This window comes from Elaeis guineensis, chromosome 16, assembly GCF_000442705.2.
Source record: "Elaeis guineensis isolate ETL-2024a chromosome 16, EG11, whole genome shotgun sequence".
NCBI lineage: Eukaryota > Viridiplantae > Streptophyta > Magnoliopsida > Arecales > Arecaceae > Elaeis > Elaeis guineensis.
The window spans coordinates 41,935,462-41,954,509 of record NC_026008.2 but is presented as its reverse complement, the minus strand read 5'-3'; the positions used below and the strand labels follow the sequence as shown (position 1 = coordinate 41,954,509).

Genomic DNA, 19,048 nt, shown 5'->3' with positions numbered 1-19,048 from the left:
CCTGTTTGCAAATTCCTCGAGTGTCGCTATTTTGGCCTCCCCTCCCTTGATTGCCGAATCAAAACCAAAAATGGAAAGGTAATTAAAGATTTAACAGCTTGACAAGGCTGGAGAATCCAAAGTTTAAATAAATAAATAAATAACATATCAGATGGTACCAACACACACCATCATCCCTAGATTTATGGGACCATCCAGGATCGTACTATTCTCGAGAAAAACTGATATCACCAACCGATATCTTTATTTAAGTCCCTGTCTAAAGCAGCACTTCTTCCAATTTTCCTACACATGTTTGTGATATCTTGATCAATTTTTGGTAATTTTTTTCAATTTATGCCACTTCTGTGTTTCCTTGGTATTCTATCTTTTCATTACGCGTTTCCTAGTTTTAACCAAACCTTCTTGTCAACATTCTCATTTCCGAAAATGCCTTTTTCTTTTTCTTTCTTTTTTTTTTTGTTGAGAGGGGGGTGCGTGGGGGGGAGGGGGATTCATTTTTGTGGTCTGATATTTAGACCTTGTTTAAAACAGTCATTGTTTTGTTGTCATTGGTAAAGATGCATTGAGAACATTGCAGGCTATACTTGCCACCTTAAGCAACATGTATGGAGATAACTAGCATAGGAAATGGCCTTATGCTTATGCCATAATCCAACTTTAGACCCGCACACCCTTATTCTCTTAAAAGATTCGCATGCACAATATATCTTTAATTGATGAGAAGAGAAATGGTATTATATGCTAAATTGAATATGTGAAGAAATAACTTGGAGATAGCTAAGAGGTAGGAGTACTGATGGGTCTTAATGTAGGCCAATTTTGATGCTGGCATGAGATAAGTGTTACAGCTAGACATGTTCAAAACTTAAAACTACTATCTCCTGGTCTACTGTTGATATACCACACTAAAAGGTTTTTGATTATAGTGGCTTAATGTTTACTCATTATTATCATTTGGATTTCTAAGACATTTCAGACGAAGAAGTGGAAAGATAAACAAATAGAGTTGATGTGGTTGAGATGTTTTTCTAGATCATTATTTGATTGTAGAACCTGTTGCTAAGACTTGGGTGAAAATAATATAAAATGTTGATATGTCGAGAAGGCCAATGTAGATGAGAAAAATTGCTGACAATGTAGTTCAACTACAGTCTACCTGATGATTGCATTAGAATAGGGGTTAGAATGACGGATTGATTTAAAGGGTGAGGATCGTGTGCTGAAAAAGGAAGCAAAACAAGACCAAGTAGGGGATGATCATAATTCTCTTTTGTAAAACTTGAAAATTTATTTTTTCCTTGAAAGCATCATGATTAAAATCCGTCCAAAGAGTTTAAAAAATCTTGCATGAGCTGAAGTCACAGTTTGATATGATTGAATGACTAAAAAGTGGAACATAGCAAACTAGAAAAGTTGTGATGAACATGTAGAAATATTAAAAGGGATAAGTGCAGTAGAGAAACTGTAGTAGTAGTATAAATCAAGACGAAGTGCTGGAGAATTAGTCAAGATGGCATGGTCATGTACAATGAAGATCTAAAGGGGCTCTAGCAAGGAGGGTACTTTAATCTTTGTAAAAAGATATCGAAGGGTAAGACCTAAGGTAACATGATCGGAAGTTGCATAAAGGATATTAAAAAAAGCTTAGGTGACATCAAAAGGAATTCCTAATAGGTCTACTTGGTGAATGAGGAACCATAAATTTAAAAGGCTTATTAGTTCTAGTTATAGCTTAATAGTTGATACTCATATACCATGCCTAGGCTATTAATGTCTACCAAGCATGTTGCAAGTAGACTAAAATAGTTTTTTGCGACAATTATCTAGAGAGTGGTCTAAGGGGTTGGGTAGTTTGAGGTGTGTCAAGATGTATGTAAGGATGTATGTATGTATGGATGGATGGATGGATGTGCAATAGCTGTGCAATAACTGAGATTCCATTTTCTAGGAATAATTGAGGATTAGCTGGGCATTATTGTGGAGACTCTTGTGATTAAAGATGTATCTAGTTTTATTAGTGTTTGGAATGTGCAATAAACACAACTTATTGCTGCAACTTAGAATTAAGTGTATAAGCACCTGAGAGAATTGGTATATGGCGTGCATACACACCTTTTATTTGGTGCATCAAAGTGAATCAAGTGTATAAGCAATTGAGAGAATCAATATTTGACATATGTAAATGTGGGGGTACGCATGTCAAATACCGATTCTCTTAGCTAGTTATATACTCAATTCACTTTGATGCACCAAATAAAAGGGGTGTATGCATATCAAATACTGATTCTCTTAGCTGTTTATAATGTGATTCTAAGTTGCAGCAATAAGTTGTGTTTATTGCACATTCCAAACATTAATAAAACTAGATAAATCCCTAGTCACAACAGTCTCCTCAAGATTGCAAGCTAATCCTCAGTTATCCTAGAAAATTGAGTCTCAGTTATTGCACAGCTATTGCACATCCATCTGTCCGTCCATACATACATACATATTGACACACCTCAAACTACACAACCCTTATAGACAACTCTCTGGATAACTGTCACAAAAACATATTTTAGTCTACTTGCAGCATGTTTGGTAGACATTATTACATAGCCTAGGCATGATGTATGATATCAAATATCAAGCTATAACAAGAACTAATAAGCCTTTTAAAATAATGGATCCTCATTTACGAAGCACTTCTATTACGAACTACTTTTGATGTCACCTAAGCTTTTTTTTACTTTCTTTTCTCAACTTCCACTCATGTTACCTTAGATCTTCCTCTCCTACATCTTTTTACAAAGATTAAAGTACCCCTCCTTGCTAGAGCCCCTTTAGATCCTAGTTGTACATCACCATGCCATCTTGACTGCTTCTCCTGTACTTTGTCTTGATTTGTACTACTATTACTATAGTTTCTCTAGTGCACTTATTCCTCCTTGCATCCCTTTTAGTATTTCTACACGTTCATCCCAACTTTCCTATTTTGCTATGTTTGACTTCTTAGTCATTCAATCATATCAGACTAAAACTTTGGCTCATGAAAGATTTCTTAAACCCTTTGGACAAAAACTTTAATCATAACACTTTTAAGAAAAAAAAAATTAAATTTTCAAGTTTTACAAAAGAGATTTATGATCAGCCCTTGCATGGTCTTGTTTTTCTTACTTTTTCCGCACATTATCCTCACCCTTCTAATCAATCCATCATGCTAACCCCTCTTCCAATGCAATCATTAGGTAACCTATAATTACATAGTTCTAACCAGATGCATCATAATTGAACTACATTGCCAGTAAATTTTCTCATCTACATTGGCCTTCCTGGCATATCAACATCTTACATTATTTTCACCTAAGACTTAGCAACAGATTTTGCAATCAAATAATGATCTAGAAAAGCATCTCAACCTAATCAACTCTATTTGTTTATCTTTCCACTAATTCATCTGAAATATCTTTCCACTAACAATGAGCAAACATTAAGCCACTACTTATAACCAGAACCTTTTAGTGTGGTATATCAACAGTAGACTATGGGCCTAGTAGTTTGAAGTTCTGAATAGGCCTAGCTATAACACATCCTATGCCAGCTATATCAGTACTCCTACCTCTAAGCTATCTTTAAGTTATTTCTTCACATACTCAATTTTTCATATAATGCCATTTCTAAACTCTCATCGATTAAAACTACATTGTTCTTACTAATCTTTTAAGAGAATGAGTTTAGAGAAGGTGCTTGGTGTCAAGATCTTAAAAGAATGGAGGAATAATGGTGCGAGTTGTGGGCATGTAATTTTGTGGAGAAATAAGAAAGTTTTGTGGTTGACATTTTTTAAGTCACATAGATAACTGGAATTTGGAAGGGGGAGTGGTTGCATGGTTCAGAAACAAGTTTAATGCCAAAATTTTGCTATCCTATCTCCTAAGTCTGGCATGATATCACCTAAGAGGGATATTAGGTGATTTGTTGTGATTGTGGTCTAGTTATGGGATAGGGAGTTTGAAGAATGGTTCAGTGCGCTTGTGAATGTGGTGGTTGGGTGGATTTTGGCTAAATAAGCGAGCAGAAGAATGGTTGCAGAACATAATCTCACATTTGAAAGGGGATTATGGATGGCTTCAATCTCAAATGAGAGATTGAGACCTGGGTCAAAGAAGCTGATCACCTGCTCCAAGATCGTAAAGATGTTTGATCATTGAGATGTTACATGATGGACGGTTGAGAGGTGCCATCGTAGGAATTCAGTTTCATACTGGCTTTCATTAGGATTGATGGTCGACCTCTTAGTCAATATATTTGATGCTGACTGGATGGGAATCAACCAAATAAATGGTCAAAATCAAAGTTGTCATGGACTTGTTTTGTTCTGCAAACCCATTATCATCCTAATAGGGTGATCTTATCAAATGGATAGTTGGAATAAGTGGAGGGGGCAAAGACATAGAGTTTGATATAGCATTTGCTCTAGAAGCTCTGTCCTTTCACCATCTATTGTACTATTCAACATTGTACCTACCAAGCCCGCCATAAAAACCACTTCCAATTTAAAGACTATTTTTGTTCACCTTTCTTGTTTTGTCCTACTAATATCATGATCCATGATATATGTTTTACATTGCTCATATTTATTTGGCACTCTTCTATCTAATTCTCTGTTGCTTCGTACAAGGTAAATTCACTTGTTATGTTTGGAAGAGAGTTTGGCGAAATGAGGGGTGTCTTTGATAGAAATTCATCGAATATCTTGCAATTGGGTGCTAGGTCAGAGCACTCAAACGTACATGGAGATAAGTGTGTTATGGATGAAGAGATTGGTGTCGAAGCCGTCGATGGCTAGGTTCTATGCATGGATCTAGGTGCCCATGTAGAGGGAGCAAGTGATAGTGTAGGCCTTGAAGAGGGTGAAGAAGGTGAAGGAGAGGGCAGGGTAGGGGGCTAGAGATGCATGCATGGTGGTGTAGAGCTGGAGGGGTGGGTGGTGAATGAGAAGGCTGCGGAGTGAGGAGAAAGGGAAGAAGGAATCCTCTTTTTTTTATATATATAATTATGATATCTACTCAAGTAGCTGCAATCTGTCCTATGGCAATTTTGACTGCAAGTCGACCAACCACAAACTAGTCTTAAGGTGCAGGTTGAGCAACTTCTTGTGCAACTTGAGTTGCCTGCATCCAAATAAGCAGGCTTGTACCTGCAACTTGAGCTGCATGCGGTTCCACTTACAAGACTCCAAATAGCCGCCATGCATAAATAGATATGGGCCCAGGTTGTTTGTGTAGGCCCACTTCATGTTGTAACTTGTCTCACTATAGAGCCTCATCACATCATGCTTTTTGCTAATAATTTCCAAATATACCTTATAGATGCAATGATAATGCGCACTGGATAATTTTCTCTTGGCACTCAATTTGATGCTCTCATTAAGTCGATAAAATAAACTGCATGTGGGTCTATTTCATCTTTTGAGAAAGAAATGCAGAATTTTTTTCTTGAAATCTCTTTCGGTTGTCTGTTAGCATGAAGCCAAATTGGTTCTTTCAACATTTTTTTTTTATCAACTCGTTAACTACATTGTTTGGCTTATAGATTAATATCATGGTAATTGGTGCAAGTATTTAAGTCACCTTTATTATTCTTATTAACAAGCATGTCAATCCTCCTATCACTTTGATTCTTATGTCCTTTAAATGGAAAAAGGCTGCATCCCAATTATTTGATTGCATTATCAACTCTAGAATAAATAATAAAGCAAATCATTGCTACATTTTTGTAACAATGGAAGGGGAAGAATCAAATGGCCAATAGATTGTTGAAGCAAAGCAAATTGTCTCAGAAGCAGACCATTCTAATTTCTACCACTGTTTTGAAGTTTCCTTCTCTATAGATGTGATTGCATAGCTGGAAACCCACATGCTTTTTGATGTCTTACGTATCTAATGAGCATGGATGAGTAATACTTCAGTCACCACCCACCCACAAAATGGTAGTCAGAAATCTTATTTAGAAGAATCTGCGTAGTGAACTAGTTAGTCATTAAATGGAGCTACCTTTGATATTCTACAATCCTCTTTTCTTTCTTTCCTTCTTTCTTTTGCTATCATCCTAATGCTTTGATCTGTTGCATCATTTTTTTCGCCATCTACAATGTAGTTTGATATGAATGGTCATACACATGGACATTGAAAATCCATTCTATTTGAATATAAACACTCAGACATGAAATGGATTTTTTGGTGTCTAAGAATATGACCATTCTTAATTTACAAATTGCATATATAGCCACCTCCGCTGTAGTTAAATGTGAATGGTCATACATATGGACGTCAAAAATCCGTTCTATTTGAATATAAAAACTCACAGAGAATGGATTTTTTGGTGTCCATGAATATGAACATTCTTAATTTACAAACTGCATATATGCCTTAATCTGTCACCTTTTTTCAAGTAATAGATGCGAATGGTCATACACATGGATGTTGAAAATCCATTTTATTTGAAAACAAGAACTTAAAGATTCAGGTCTCAGTGGCACGTCCTATGGGATGCCGGGACAGGGTACCATTCCATGTGTCGGGATAGGGCTATCCCGCTAGCATCCCGACATTTCGAACATTTTGGGATATCTTTTATCCCAAGTGTTGGGACAATGGCATGTTCTATTCCATGGGAAAATTAAGGTAGTCTCGTCCCACGGGATTTAAAATCTTGCAAGAACTCGGATATAGAATGGATGTTTTATCTTCAAATATGACCATTCTTAATTAACAAACTGGATATGTAGCATCGGCGACTGTTTAGCTTTATTAGCTTTTTCAATATATTAGAAATTCTTCAATTTCGTCTCTGACTCTGTGTGTGTGTGTGTGTGTATTTTGGCCACCAAGATACTTCATCTATCACATTGCAAATTTTCTATGATCAATGCACTGAACATAGTATGTCATATTCCCACATATTGTGCATTTTTAAGTTCAAATAGTGCTCTTTCTGTTTTCGGGTAGTTAACTCTTATGCTCTTTCCTTTTTTGGATCATAACAACTATATGGTTTTTCCACAATATCTCTAAAGAACTTATATCTTTCCTATCTAACATATCACTACTTTTGTCTTAGGCACTTTGTTGTTCCTTTTGCTACTAGAGAACATATTCAGAACAACCTAGTCTTTGTTTAGCAATTCAGCTTTCTCCTCATCCGTTAGTGTTGGAAAAATGAACTCCATGACTTCATGATCCAGTTATGAAGTCAATAAATTGTCAGGCACCATCATAATGTGGATACTACTTAATGATCATAGACTGCTGCAAAGTGTCTCTTTCCACGTCTCTAGAGGATTGTAATGCCATCCTCATTTCATTTTTTACCACCTTATTCTTTGGCATTTTATAGTTTCCTCCCTTTTGCTTCTGGAGTACATACAAAAAAAAAACAGGTCTTTATTTTGCAATTCGACTTTCTTCTTATCCATTAGATGTTCTTGCACATTGATCACTCTTTTCTTCATTTGAAAATTCTGGATGACTTATTCATTTGTGGAAATCAGCAAAATGTCAGCAAAATCCATTTGTGCTCATTAATTTTCTCTTTTTTTTCTTTCCTTTTTTTTTTCTGAGAACTAGGATGGAGAAATCCTGGCCAGAACCAGGTTGAGGGTGGAATCAAACGCTGGTAACTAATAACCAAGGCCTGGTGACTTTACCAGCTCAACCAGGGGGCACGATCATCTTAACATGGATACTTTTTAAGGTACTTGTTAATTATCATGGCCTCTGCAAATTCAGCTGTTTTATGTCTGTTTATCCAAACTCTGTGGTTAGTTATGTACCTATCCTTTACTATTCACTATGAAGAATCACTAATGAACCCCTGTAATAAATTTCTAGCCCTCCAGATATCCGTGAATTAATCAAATCATCATCATCAAAATCAGTACTTATATCGAGTTGTATATGGTTCTTCATAACTCCTGAATAACAAACAGTAACCAACCTGTGCTCATCCTGTTTACAGCTATGGTTGACAAACTAATCTCTGTATATCTCTTCCCACACTTTCTATATATGTTTTTTTCCCCCTTCAGAGGGCATGGCAATAAGAGATGGAACAGAGACTAGCTAGATATGGTAAAATTAGCAGAAGCATGGACAAATATCTTTCATTTATAATTTAGGCATGCTTCAATCTGATCTCTTTTTGAGAGCATTATTTTGTTTAGGCTACCATGCATGGTACTGAGTCTCAATGTTGCCTGTGCTATATTACTCTGTATTCAAAGGCTGATAATGCACAATGTCTTATGTCAGTTTTCAGTTTTTGTCAGAGTAATTAGATTTCTTCCCCTTTCTTTTAATGAAGATGGTAGTCTGGAATTTCCCTTCTGATGTTCCTGATGGATTGTCCCGTATATTGAAGACAGAAAGGGTGAGTAATATATTAGAGTTTGAGGCATGTAATTGTCACTCATTTACGGAGTCACATATTTTACCTTGGAAGAGGATGACTTGATAAATTAACAGAGAACTGTTGATGGGTGCCCCACGTGTCCATATTGCTCCCCATAATAGTTGATAGTAATATTATATCAGTTGGTTAATTTGAAAATAACTAGAGGCATTCTATGTTAAATCTACCCTCCTCTATCCAGCATGTGGGCACCTGAGCCCCTTCTGTTGGTGATGCTGCTTGTACTGCCACTTTTTTACACAAAAATGAGCTTTCTTGTAGGTATGGTTTTAGAAAATTAAATTAGAATCTTCATTTTTGTCTACATATGCCCTGAGATAGCGGCGTTATGCATACTTAATCCAGAAGCGTCATTTTGGGGTGTGGGGGGGGGAGAAGACAAAAAAAAAATAGATGGGGCAAACCAAATTTACTGCTTCCGAGAACTAGCGTAGGCTGTAGGTTTCATGTTTTCTCCCAGCTAAAGCAAACAAACACTGATGTTTGCTTTTGTCAAAATTATTTCCGGTTATCATTTTCCTCGTAAGAATATTATTGGATCTGCAATCATGGCAAATCCTCGTGAGGTTTATATCACTGTTTCGCGACTTATTTCCAGTACTGGGGAAAAGGATATGCCTTCGGAACTTTGCAACTCTGTATACCTAATAGTTTTGTCATCACATATCTGTCCGTTTCCAGCTGCAATTCTCTTTCAAAGAACCGGTAACCCACGTACTAAAGAGACGACCGTCTCTTCCTGCAAGGTTTGACGGTAGCTTGATACTGTTGTCGAGCTCGGTGTTTGTTTGATCCTAGAAGGTCAATTTGTTTGCATTATCTCCCCTCAAGCTGGTTGTCAAAGAAATAGAAATAAAAATCCTCTTGAGGGTGGTGGTTTCCCCACCAAGTAGGATTAACTTTGGTACCGGTGCTGGTCGCCTAGGAACACACAAAGCATGTTTCAGAGCAAGTATGCAAGAATCAGATTTTATTGAATGAAATTGTTGATTATAACAAGAATGCCCTTGGAAGAAGTAAGGCGCATTTGTTGGAATTCAAGCAAATGCTGTTTTCTGATTAGCATCTGAAACAAGCATACACCAATTCCTACTCAAAAGACAGACAAGTCTTGTACATCAAGAAGCATTCATACGCTCATATTAAATTTCATGAATGAGAAGTTTCACAGAACAAGTTTGACTCGGAAAGGATGGTTCTTGGACAAGTTCTGCAGCCTCTGCTGTTCTTGACCATTTGTGTATGGGCTGGGTCCTGCTCGCTGAAATTTTCTCTTTCCTTTTAAGGTTACATATGACCAATCTTAATCAAGGCCTCCCCAGCAGAAAGAGTTGGTCTTAGATTTACAATGCTTACAAAATGAGAAAAAAAAAAAAAAGGCAAAATAAAAAATAGGCACTTTAATGGCATGATTAATCTAGAGCAGATTTGTTCCAATAAGAAATTGGCTTTGGCAAGCCACCAAAAATTGGTCTGGTAATAGCATCAGATCTCAAGATCCACTTTGAAGATGACCTTGTGGATGAGCCAGAATCAGACTCCTGCAAATTTGGTGTGCTTGATGATTTTCTTACGGCAGCTAACCCATTGCCGGCAGAAGTGTCTCCAGTTGAAAAGGCATTTTGCCGGACTAAGTCAATACCTATTGGTGTCCCTGACTTCGGCCTGGGGCCTAGACCCTTTCCTATCCTGCCTGTGAGGCCTACACTATCCTCCGTTAGTAAGTCAAGGGTGTGCAAAGGAGGATCAGCATCAACTTTTTGACGTCGCCTAACAGACTTCTCACTCCTTGATCTCTCATCACTGCTGTCCCCAGCTTCAGCGACTATTGGTATCTCAGCTGGCTCACCGTTTTCTTGTGGGAACCCATTTGTTAGGCTTGCAGACCTCCTATGGTGTTTGAAGTGTTGTGGATCAGAAGCTGGTGAGGCTTTACGGGGTTCATCGTCAAAATAGGGGGAACCACTAATTTTGTAAACGGTCATTTCAGTTTCTTCAACAGCTGGACCCCTTTTAGAGGGATTGAGACCATAGTATCCCTGTAGACTGACCATGGCGGGGGAGATCTTGGGCTGAGGAGGTTTCAGCTTCAACGATTGGAACGAATCAAGAGCATCTCTGTGAGGATGACGAACAGGAGTCTGTTCTCTGCAATAATATTATACAAGAGGATGTACTGAATGTTCTTTGGATAATGCAGCTAGTACAAATAATTGCAGTACCATAAGTGGTTATCCAAGAGCAAGCAACTTGAAGCAAATACGATACAATGGTAAAAGCAACAGTTCAAAAATGGAATTTAAAAGGTGCTAATCAACCATTGTAGACTTCTTTAAAACTACTTTAAAATTCTTGCATTAGGGTTATTTGTTTAACTATTTAAATTTAAAAATTATGAAAGCAATCGGTGTCAGCCCATTTTGTTTAAAACAACAACAGAAGATAGAGAGATCTAAATCTGGTAAAGGTTTCATATGTGTGATCTTCTATTTAGTCTCATCAGGGCCATCTGTTTGATCTTCTTTGTGGAATTTATATCCATAAACAGCAATTCAAGATGTAAGCATATGCAAGGAGAGCTTATGCCATGCAAGATGAGACACCTATACTGAAATAACCAAAGATGATATGATGGCAAAAAAGATATACCAAGTGGTCAATGCAGTAACTGATTAATAGAAAATTTTTCAAAAATATGATACATGCACTGCACCTAAACCAGCTCCAACTCAAATGATTTAGTAATATTTTAAGGAGCTTTAGGGTAAGATGAGGTAAACCAGCACATTTCTCATAGTACATGATAAACATTTGAAATTAGGAATTTGGCTCATTTAGAATTCAAAATTTCATGTTGTTCCAGGACTCAATCAGGATCCCGACTCAAATGTTGAAGTTAGATGGCAACAAGCGTATCTTTGCCCCCTACTGCAAGGGGAAAAAGATATCCATTAATAACCTTTCTTTCCAACTGCCATGATGGAACATGGTTCTCACAGGTAAATCTGAGGCATGCCTAGTCAAATGTGCAAGATTAAACAAAAGTCAGACATTATTACAAAATTTCCAGGTTAAAAAAGATGTCACTTCTTCCCTCAGACACATACTTCAGCAACTCTCAAAATTGACCCCTCAAGTAACTGAGACAAAAGATTACTTGGTTTATATAGTCAATTAATGCTCTAATCAATATGAGCTTACTTCAATACAAAAGAAAATCTACGATGCATAAAATCTAAAATTTTGAAAAGGTCCTATGATAGGTTATGATGTATGTGGGAGGCCCTATTTCAACTCAGCTCTAAAGAACCATCCTAACAATGAGGGTAAAACTGAAAATCAGCATTTAGCATTGCACTCTTGAGACTAAAGAACTGAGTCAACTTCTGCATACAGAATGTCCATACACTTGTATGAGGCCATGCTAAGGCTTGCTGGAGTGAGAGGTCATAACTTTGCAAGTATTTGGTTTTATAGATTACAGTGGCAGGACATTTTGATTTACTACGGATGTCTATAGCATGACGTAAAGTCTAAACATCATGGAAGCCTGTTTAACTAGGTATTTACTTGTAATATATGAAGAACCTTATCAAGAGAACAAGCATTCAATCATTTGTGGTAGAAGAGCAGAACTAGCTGGATACACTTATCAATCTCGCTGATTGTCCTTGGGCATATTGGTGTTGGAGTCATCATCTAAATTCTCAACTACAAGCAACATGGAGAAATTCTATTAGGGGAACATAGCTAAGGAGATCAAGCTTGTAAAGACAAATGCAGAGGTGTATAGATAAGTCGAGTTCCTATGAAGACATAAACGAACTTTATCCAAAATATCGAACTACACAACTTCAAGATACACTTCCATTCAGGAGTTATCCCTCTTCCAGACATTTTATAAGCACTATCTCTATGCTCCCTCATTTAGGTATGGTAATGGAAGCTCTCACATTCAAACTTAGTTATGCAGGTGAGCTGTTATATGCCGATGCCAGAAAGTAATATGTGTTAAAGCAAGCACATCATAAAGCAGTTGTTATTAGAAATTGTATGCCCATATTGCATCTTCATGTCAATGTCATCTTCAGAATGTACCTTCATTGTAGCATGATGTATCATGGTAAAGAAAAAACTTCAGCACAGGATTTCTGTGATATTGCAACATTCCAAGTGTACCCAAAGAATAGAAATGCTGCCGTCAAGTTTTCCAAGTCTCCTAACACCAAGATGCTGTAATCAAAGCATACAATTTGGTATCTCCATTTAGAAGACAAAGCTTTATCTTCTACAGGTGTCCATAAAGCAAAAATAAACCTTCCTCAGATTCACATGTAATAACTAAAACTGTGGGAAAAAGCTTCCAGCTGCAATGTTATCTAGAGTACCTGATAGTATGAAATTCCAATCAACATGAAACTGATTTCCTGATAACTCAAGTACCCGGCAGTCAAAGGTTTGACGGTATTTTCTGAAAAACTCCTGGATTCTTCTTTGAAATATGCCATTTCATGCTGGAGGCAACCCAAATTATATTGGAAGGGAACTCCAGAACTGGGCCAACTAGATAGCAAAACCAGATGCTCACCCCGACAGAGCTCATCCTCTTCTTGTGGATATTTGGAGGATTGCATCTGCTCTTACTTCCTTTGAAGGCACACATGTTTATAGGGAGGCTAATACCATCCTTGACTAGATGGCTTCCTATGTTGTGAATAAATTGGTCAGTGTTGTTTGGGATTCCATCACCTCTACTGTGCAACTTCATAAGCTATCGTAATGTGATACTACTGGATGTGTCTACATGAGGATTATTTGAACTATCCACATCACCAGGGGGCCAAAAAAAACCCACCTTTTGCAACCAAATGGAAGATTGAAATAAACCAAATGGAAGATTGGTAATGTCGTCACAGGCCAGGCATAGCTACAAGTGCACAAGAAAGATAAGTACCTTTTTTAATAGAAACCAGAACAAGGTCTGTCGCTCAAATATATCACACTCCAAAAGGACAGACACTCGCATGTCTCACTTGAAATAAAATTACCACGGCATCAAGAACTTTCTCCATATACATTTAATCAATTATACATTAAAGATTTCAGAATTTGGCATGCACTTGAATAAGCATTTAACAAAAGACTACCATTTTCCTTTTATTTATTGTTATGACATCTATCAAATTCAGTGCAGGACAACTGGAAGGAGATGAACAATATTAATAGCTTGCCCTCACAGCTGTAAGCTGAGCAAGCATTGAAAAGCATCATTAAGCTGAAGTTAATGATGACATCATTGATGAAATTCCGAACAGCACATATGATTCGATACATTGAAGCAAGCTAGCTGGGTACTTAAACAAACAGTCAATGCTGGTTCAAGTAAAGACATGAGCAAGGACTTACCTATTCTTGGTTGTACCATTCAAATGGATGGGAGATGGGGGGTGCCGACCTGGCAAAGGAATCCTCAGCATCTTGTGCGCAAACATCTGGCGGTCTGTCACCAAACCATTCATTCGCTTTATATCTGCCACCTAAAACATTAAAAAAAAACTTCCTCATCTTATCGCATAGTCCATATAGGAAAAAAAATCAAATCCTAACTTATCTTACTAACAATCAATAGTTCAAACATAACATCTTGCACTAAAGGAATACAAAAGAATTAATAATTAATTTACAGATCTTGTCAATGGCTTGCAGGATTGTCCATATACCATAGAAAGAGGACCTTTTAGCCACAATACAACTGTCTCTCATGAAAATATCACAGATCAAAAAAGCGCTATGTTTCATCAACCGAAATGAAGTAAAATACTAAAATCCAATGCTCAAATCTTAGAATTCCAATTACCTCAACACCATACTTTATCGCGATGCCAGCAAGCGTGTCCATCTTTGAGACATGGTGCTCGATATACTTGGCACCCGGATAACAAGAAGAAGGCGGCGACGAAGATGGGGAAACGGCTCCAACTAGCAATCGTCCCTCTGCGAGCAGACGAGAGGTCCCGTTGCTCCGGGCTCCCTCGTTCTGCATCTCGGGGGATCGGATGGAAACCAGGGGACAGAGAACAACCTAAGATCCGCACCAAAACGAGACTTTCCACATCTAAAACCCTAATATCTGATTAGATCTTCCTCGATCGGCCAATGCCACGAGAAGCGACGCCGATCCAAGAAAACCGGAACCCGAACGAATCAAATGTACAAAATTCTCAAATCGTATCCAGATCGCCCGAGAGGACCCTGGGTCGATAGATCTCGAGCTCTTGATCCCGATTCCGGAGGGATCTCGACCGGATTTGGCCAAAGGCGTCTGGAATTCGCCGAATCCTGGCGCGGGGATAGCGTTCGTAATGGCGTCGGAATCCGGGAGCTGGAGGGAAAGTGGGAGAGAGAGAGAGAGAGAGAGAGAGCTCTTTGCCGCTTAGGAAACTCCTTGATGATTTCCTCTCAGAAACCCACACGAAGCCTTTTCTACTAGCGCCGACGCGGTTCGCGGAGTCGGTGCTCCGTGGACCGGTCTCAGTGGCTGGTCCTGTAATTTTCCGCCAACTTGCGCCCCTTTATAAATAGCTGTAGCCGTTTAATCGTCATATCCGCGACGTCCGATAACTCGGCTGGTGCGGCGCCATCCGGCCAGCCGAGTTGTTGTGACTGTATGCCCTCCGCATTACAATTAATTACGATCTTGCCCTTTTATTCCTATTCTTTCCGCGGAGGCTATCTTTTAAGTTTTTAAGCCATGTGCACCACCTGTTAATTGAGCGTCCGACGCATTTTTTGGCTCGGAGACTGCGAGCAACCGGAAGTTGGCTGGTTGTTTTCGCTCCATATGGCAGAAGGTTTTTATAAATGATGTCAACCTAGTTGTTGATATGACTTCATGGGTTTAATAGATTGGAAGCTTTTGTGGTTGTATTTTTGGATTGTTGGAGGTCTCCAGATTGGCAGAGAAGGAATTAATTTTGCCATGAGTTTGGTTAGGGACAACAAGAACTCCATAATTTAAGTATCTATTTGGATGATTGATCACCTTGCCTATACGATACATCTTATATAAGCTGCAAATAAGTAGAAGAAAAAGAAAAATAAAATTGTAGCTATTGGGGGTGGTATATCGTCCATGTCAAAGGCATACGATAGCAGAAATCTTACTTTAATCTGATCTGATCCTTGCCCTCTAAAATCACCATCACAGCATCAATTGGTAGTGAATGAGTATAATTCTAGTGATAAATATGCCATCTCAAAATTGAGAATGCTAAGCTAAAAAAAATCATTCAATACATTATAAAACAGTGGACCTCATTTTGGACTTCATTGATCCCACTCTCTTGCGGATCTTTTCGGATGAAGCTCCTATGATGGTTGGTGAAAGACTTGACTGATCCTAACTTCGGCTGCCCATCATGGATTTAGCTGCTAAGCTAGATTTTGGCTGCCTCTCATAGCTCCGCCTGTAGATCCTTAACCACTAACACTAGGGTGATGCCCGAACACCAAATCTCGATCCAAAAGAGGTCCTAAGCCCGACATCAACTTCAATCAAAGGATTTCATGCCGATCCTTTCTTCTAACCATGAGCTACATTCTCTTCAACACTCACTGGCTACGTATTTAAAAGAGTCAATCCCTATATCATCACATCAAGTCGCATCACATACGTCGGGCCATACCATTCCAACGGCTAGCTACGCACCAAGAGACGCCATGTCAAATCGAGCCACCCCCGTGAGTGACTGACTGTGCACCAGATAAGATGGCATCCGCCACCAAAATCCAAATTGAGAGAAATCATTACTTGAACCACGCCCGGATAAACCACTCGAGTCCCATGATGGGTCGCACGCCACAGCAACCCCTGTATTTAATCACGAGGGGTACAGATAGAGAGGTCAGAATGGTCTTCCATCCCTTTCTTCTTGTGGTTATCGCCTCCCTATAAATAGAGGTAAAAAAAAGACCTCTCCTCCAAGTATGCTAATACGTATGCGCCTCTAAACTTCTCGTTCTCTTTCTCCTCTATTGTATTTTTTTGACTTGGATGTCAGAGAGTCTCTGCTGGAGCTAATTCCGACCGTGATTTCTTTTGTAGGTCTTCCTATACCGGCCATCTTTGGCCTATCCCAATCGAAGTCAGGAATCTTCTACAACAGTAGCCATTCGGTAAAGAATGTTGTTCCTTTGATCCTGATGTATTTTTTGTAATGCATGCATAAATACAAAGTAATAAAAAATATATATTAACAAACATAAATAATAAGAAAAAGAAACCATGCATTCTTAAATGCAGTAACAGAGAAAAGCATATTTAGATTATTAAATGTCTTACTTGGATTATTAAATGCAAAGTAATAGAGGCCATACCTTAGTGGTATTATTAAATGCAAAGTGATAGAAAAAAGGTGCATTAGTAACCATAAAATCATGGGAAAGAAATCTTAATTCAGTTGGATTATTAAATTCAAGAGTAACAAAAACTATACTTTAAGAAATGTATGAAGAAAAAATCTACGATAAGTTCGTTTGCATATGCGAACGGATGGTCATTGACACGCACAAAGAACCCTCCCCCCCCCCCCGCTCCGATGGTGATTGGCACGCACAGAGGCCTCCCCCCTAAACATGATCCAAACTGTTCAAATACCCTTAAGATTTATTCATTCTTATTTTTTTAATATTTTAATGCACGTACGTAAAAAATGATCGGGTCGTCATCATCTGCTATGTTGTTGCATGTGCTTACATGTACGTGTTAAAATGCTAAGAAAATAGAAATAAATTCTAGAGGTATTTGAACAGTCTAGATAAACATCACATAATCATTCAATCACCATGCGTGGTGGTTGGATCATGCACGGGGGGAGGAGGTGGGGAGAATAAAAACGGGGAGGGGGGGTGCTCTGTGCGTGCCAATCACCATTGGGAGGTGGAGTGGGGTCTTCCATGCATGCCAATCAGCGCATGCGAATGGGCTTATCGTAGACTTTCCATATATGAAAAATTAAAGCTCGCATCTCATTCAGGGAAGAAGATAGCAAACATTTTAAAGTTTCTTTTTGTATAGATGGTCTAGCGATCGTGATTGAGAATTGTTGGATTCTCTCCAAGAATCAAGTGAAATATAATCAACTTGAATGCAGGATAGTTATTGAAAATTTTAAAAGACTCAATTTGGACATGATTTCGTTCACTATTTGTTTGGAAGTGATCACCAAAAAAAAAATAATAATTTTAAGATTTTTCTAATTGAAAATTTCTTGGATAGATTTGTTCTATAGCCTGTATGGTAGGCACAATTAATGAGAAGCTGTTAACTTAACATCTAATAAATGGAATCTACTCTTCCTTAACTTTAACTACATTTCCATCTGATTAGAAAAAATAATTAAAAAAAATCATAATTTTTTATTTACTAGAAAAATCACTTATCTTCTCACATTTCCTCCTTCCTCACGTCCCAGGAATAATTTTCTAAAATCTAAAAATCATTCCTTGGATGTGGGGATGGAGGAAACATGGAAGGAAAGGAGGGAAGGGAAGATTGTGATATTTAAAAATTAGATATGAAAATTAGTTGAATTTCAATTTTAAATTTACACAAAATTTTGAATTTCATTTCTTTCTTGGACGTAGGGAAGGAGGAAAAGTGAAGAGGGAAAGGAAGATTGAAACATCTAAAAATTAGATCTAAAATCAAAGAAAAAAAGAAAAAGAGAATTGACAATCAAATATAAAAGAAAGCCTTGTAGGTATCAAGAGGATCCTTGAAACATATTGGCGCTATTGGAGGCAGGAAAGGAGAAGGGCTGGATGATGATAGAGACTTTTTACTTTCTTGGATGTGGAGAAAAAAGAAAGGAAACATCGGAAGGGAAGGGATTTTTTTTTTTTTTTTTTGTTTGGTAAACAGAAAATCAGGAATTTTTTTTTTCAATTATCTTCTCCTAAACAAATGGAAACCTAACTGAGCTAAGGAAAAGTGGGATCTAGATGTCCATGGATTAGATGCTGAGTTGGTAGCTTCTCATTAGCTATGCCTACCATATAGACTGTAGAAATTCTTGGATAGATTTATTCTATAATCCAAGAATTTCTCTTTTTATTGGGTATAATAGGTCCATGGACAATGAATTGCAAGGTAAAAGATAGTCCTTCCCAGAGAGTCCTAGCCTCCCAAATCTTGATAAAAGAGAGATTCAAACTCCAGTCTTTCATATAACCACCAGCAAACTTTAACAGCTTGGTAAGCCTATACCTTCGTTTAAAAGTGCTTTTGATTGATGCATCCTAGATTACATGAATGGTTTGGTAATCTTATACTCGGCCACCCTTCTTAATTGACAAAACATGCTACACTATCAACGACTGAAGAAAGAAAAAAACAACTACAAAATTGCTTATTGAGCAATGAAGAGAGACACTGTTGTGACGATAGTTTGATTCAATCTTCTGTTCTACATATTATGGTAGGTGCTTTCAAGCTTAAATATACAACTAGCAGATGCCCTGCAGGGCCTGCACCATGCTTGGGTACGTGCTTATCTTAAAGATAACAAATGTTGTATGTACTGAAGAGAAAAAC

At 37.9% G+C, this 19,048-nt stretch overlaps 2 protein-coding genes across 10 annotated transcripts in view; one reads left to right on the top strand and one right to left on the bottom strand.

Annotated features, from left to right (window-relative positions):
* The window catches only part of LOC105058954 (ENHANCER OF AG-4 protein 2), a 34,328-nt gene extending 26,341 nt beyond the window's left edge, over positions 1-7,987 (top strand). For all 9 annotated transcript variants that reach the window (XR_012137414.1, XR_012137413.1, XR_012137412.1 and 6 more), the window contains one exon: positions 7,611-7,987. The gene's annotated coding sequence lies outside the window, so the exon portion shown is untranslated. The remainder of the gene's footprint in view (positions 1-7,610) is intronic.
* Positions 7,988-9,409: 1,422 nt separating this feature from the next.
* LOC105058952 (uncharacterized) lies at positions 9,410-14,905 on the bottom strand. Its single transcript, XM_073249858.1, has 3 exons — positions 14,312-14,905; positions 13,861-13,991; positions 9,410-10,602 (listed from the first exon to the last, which is right to left on the bottom strand). The coding sequence occupies exons 1-3, from the start codon at positions 14,495-14,497 to the stop codon at positions 9,867-9,869; spliced, it is 1,053 nt and encodes a 350-aa protein (XP_073105959.1). The 5' UTR covers positions 14,498-14,905; the 3' UTR covers positions 9,410-9,866.
* Between the last annotated feature and the right edge of the window lie 4,143 nt (positions 14,906-19,048).

Bases quoted from the DNA above. Each gene is read 5' to 3' on its own strand.
- LOC105058952 (XM_073249858.1), bottom strand. From the start codon at position 14,497: ATGCAGAACGAGGGAGCCCGGAGCAACGGGACCTCTCGTCTGCTCGCA. The intron at 13,992-14,311 runs GTAATTGGAATT...TTAATGTTTTAG, and splicing joins CGATAAAGTATGGTGTTGAG to GTGGCAGATATAAAGCGAAT. The intron at 10,603-13,860 runs GTAAGTCCTTGC...ATATTATTGCAG, and splicing joins AATGGTACAACCAAGAATAG to AGAACAGACTCCTGTTCGTC.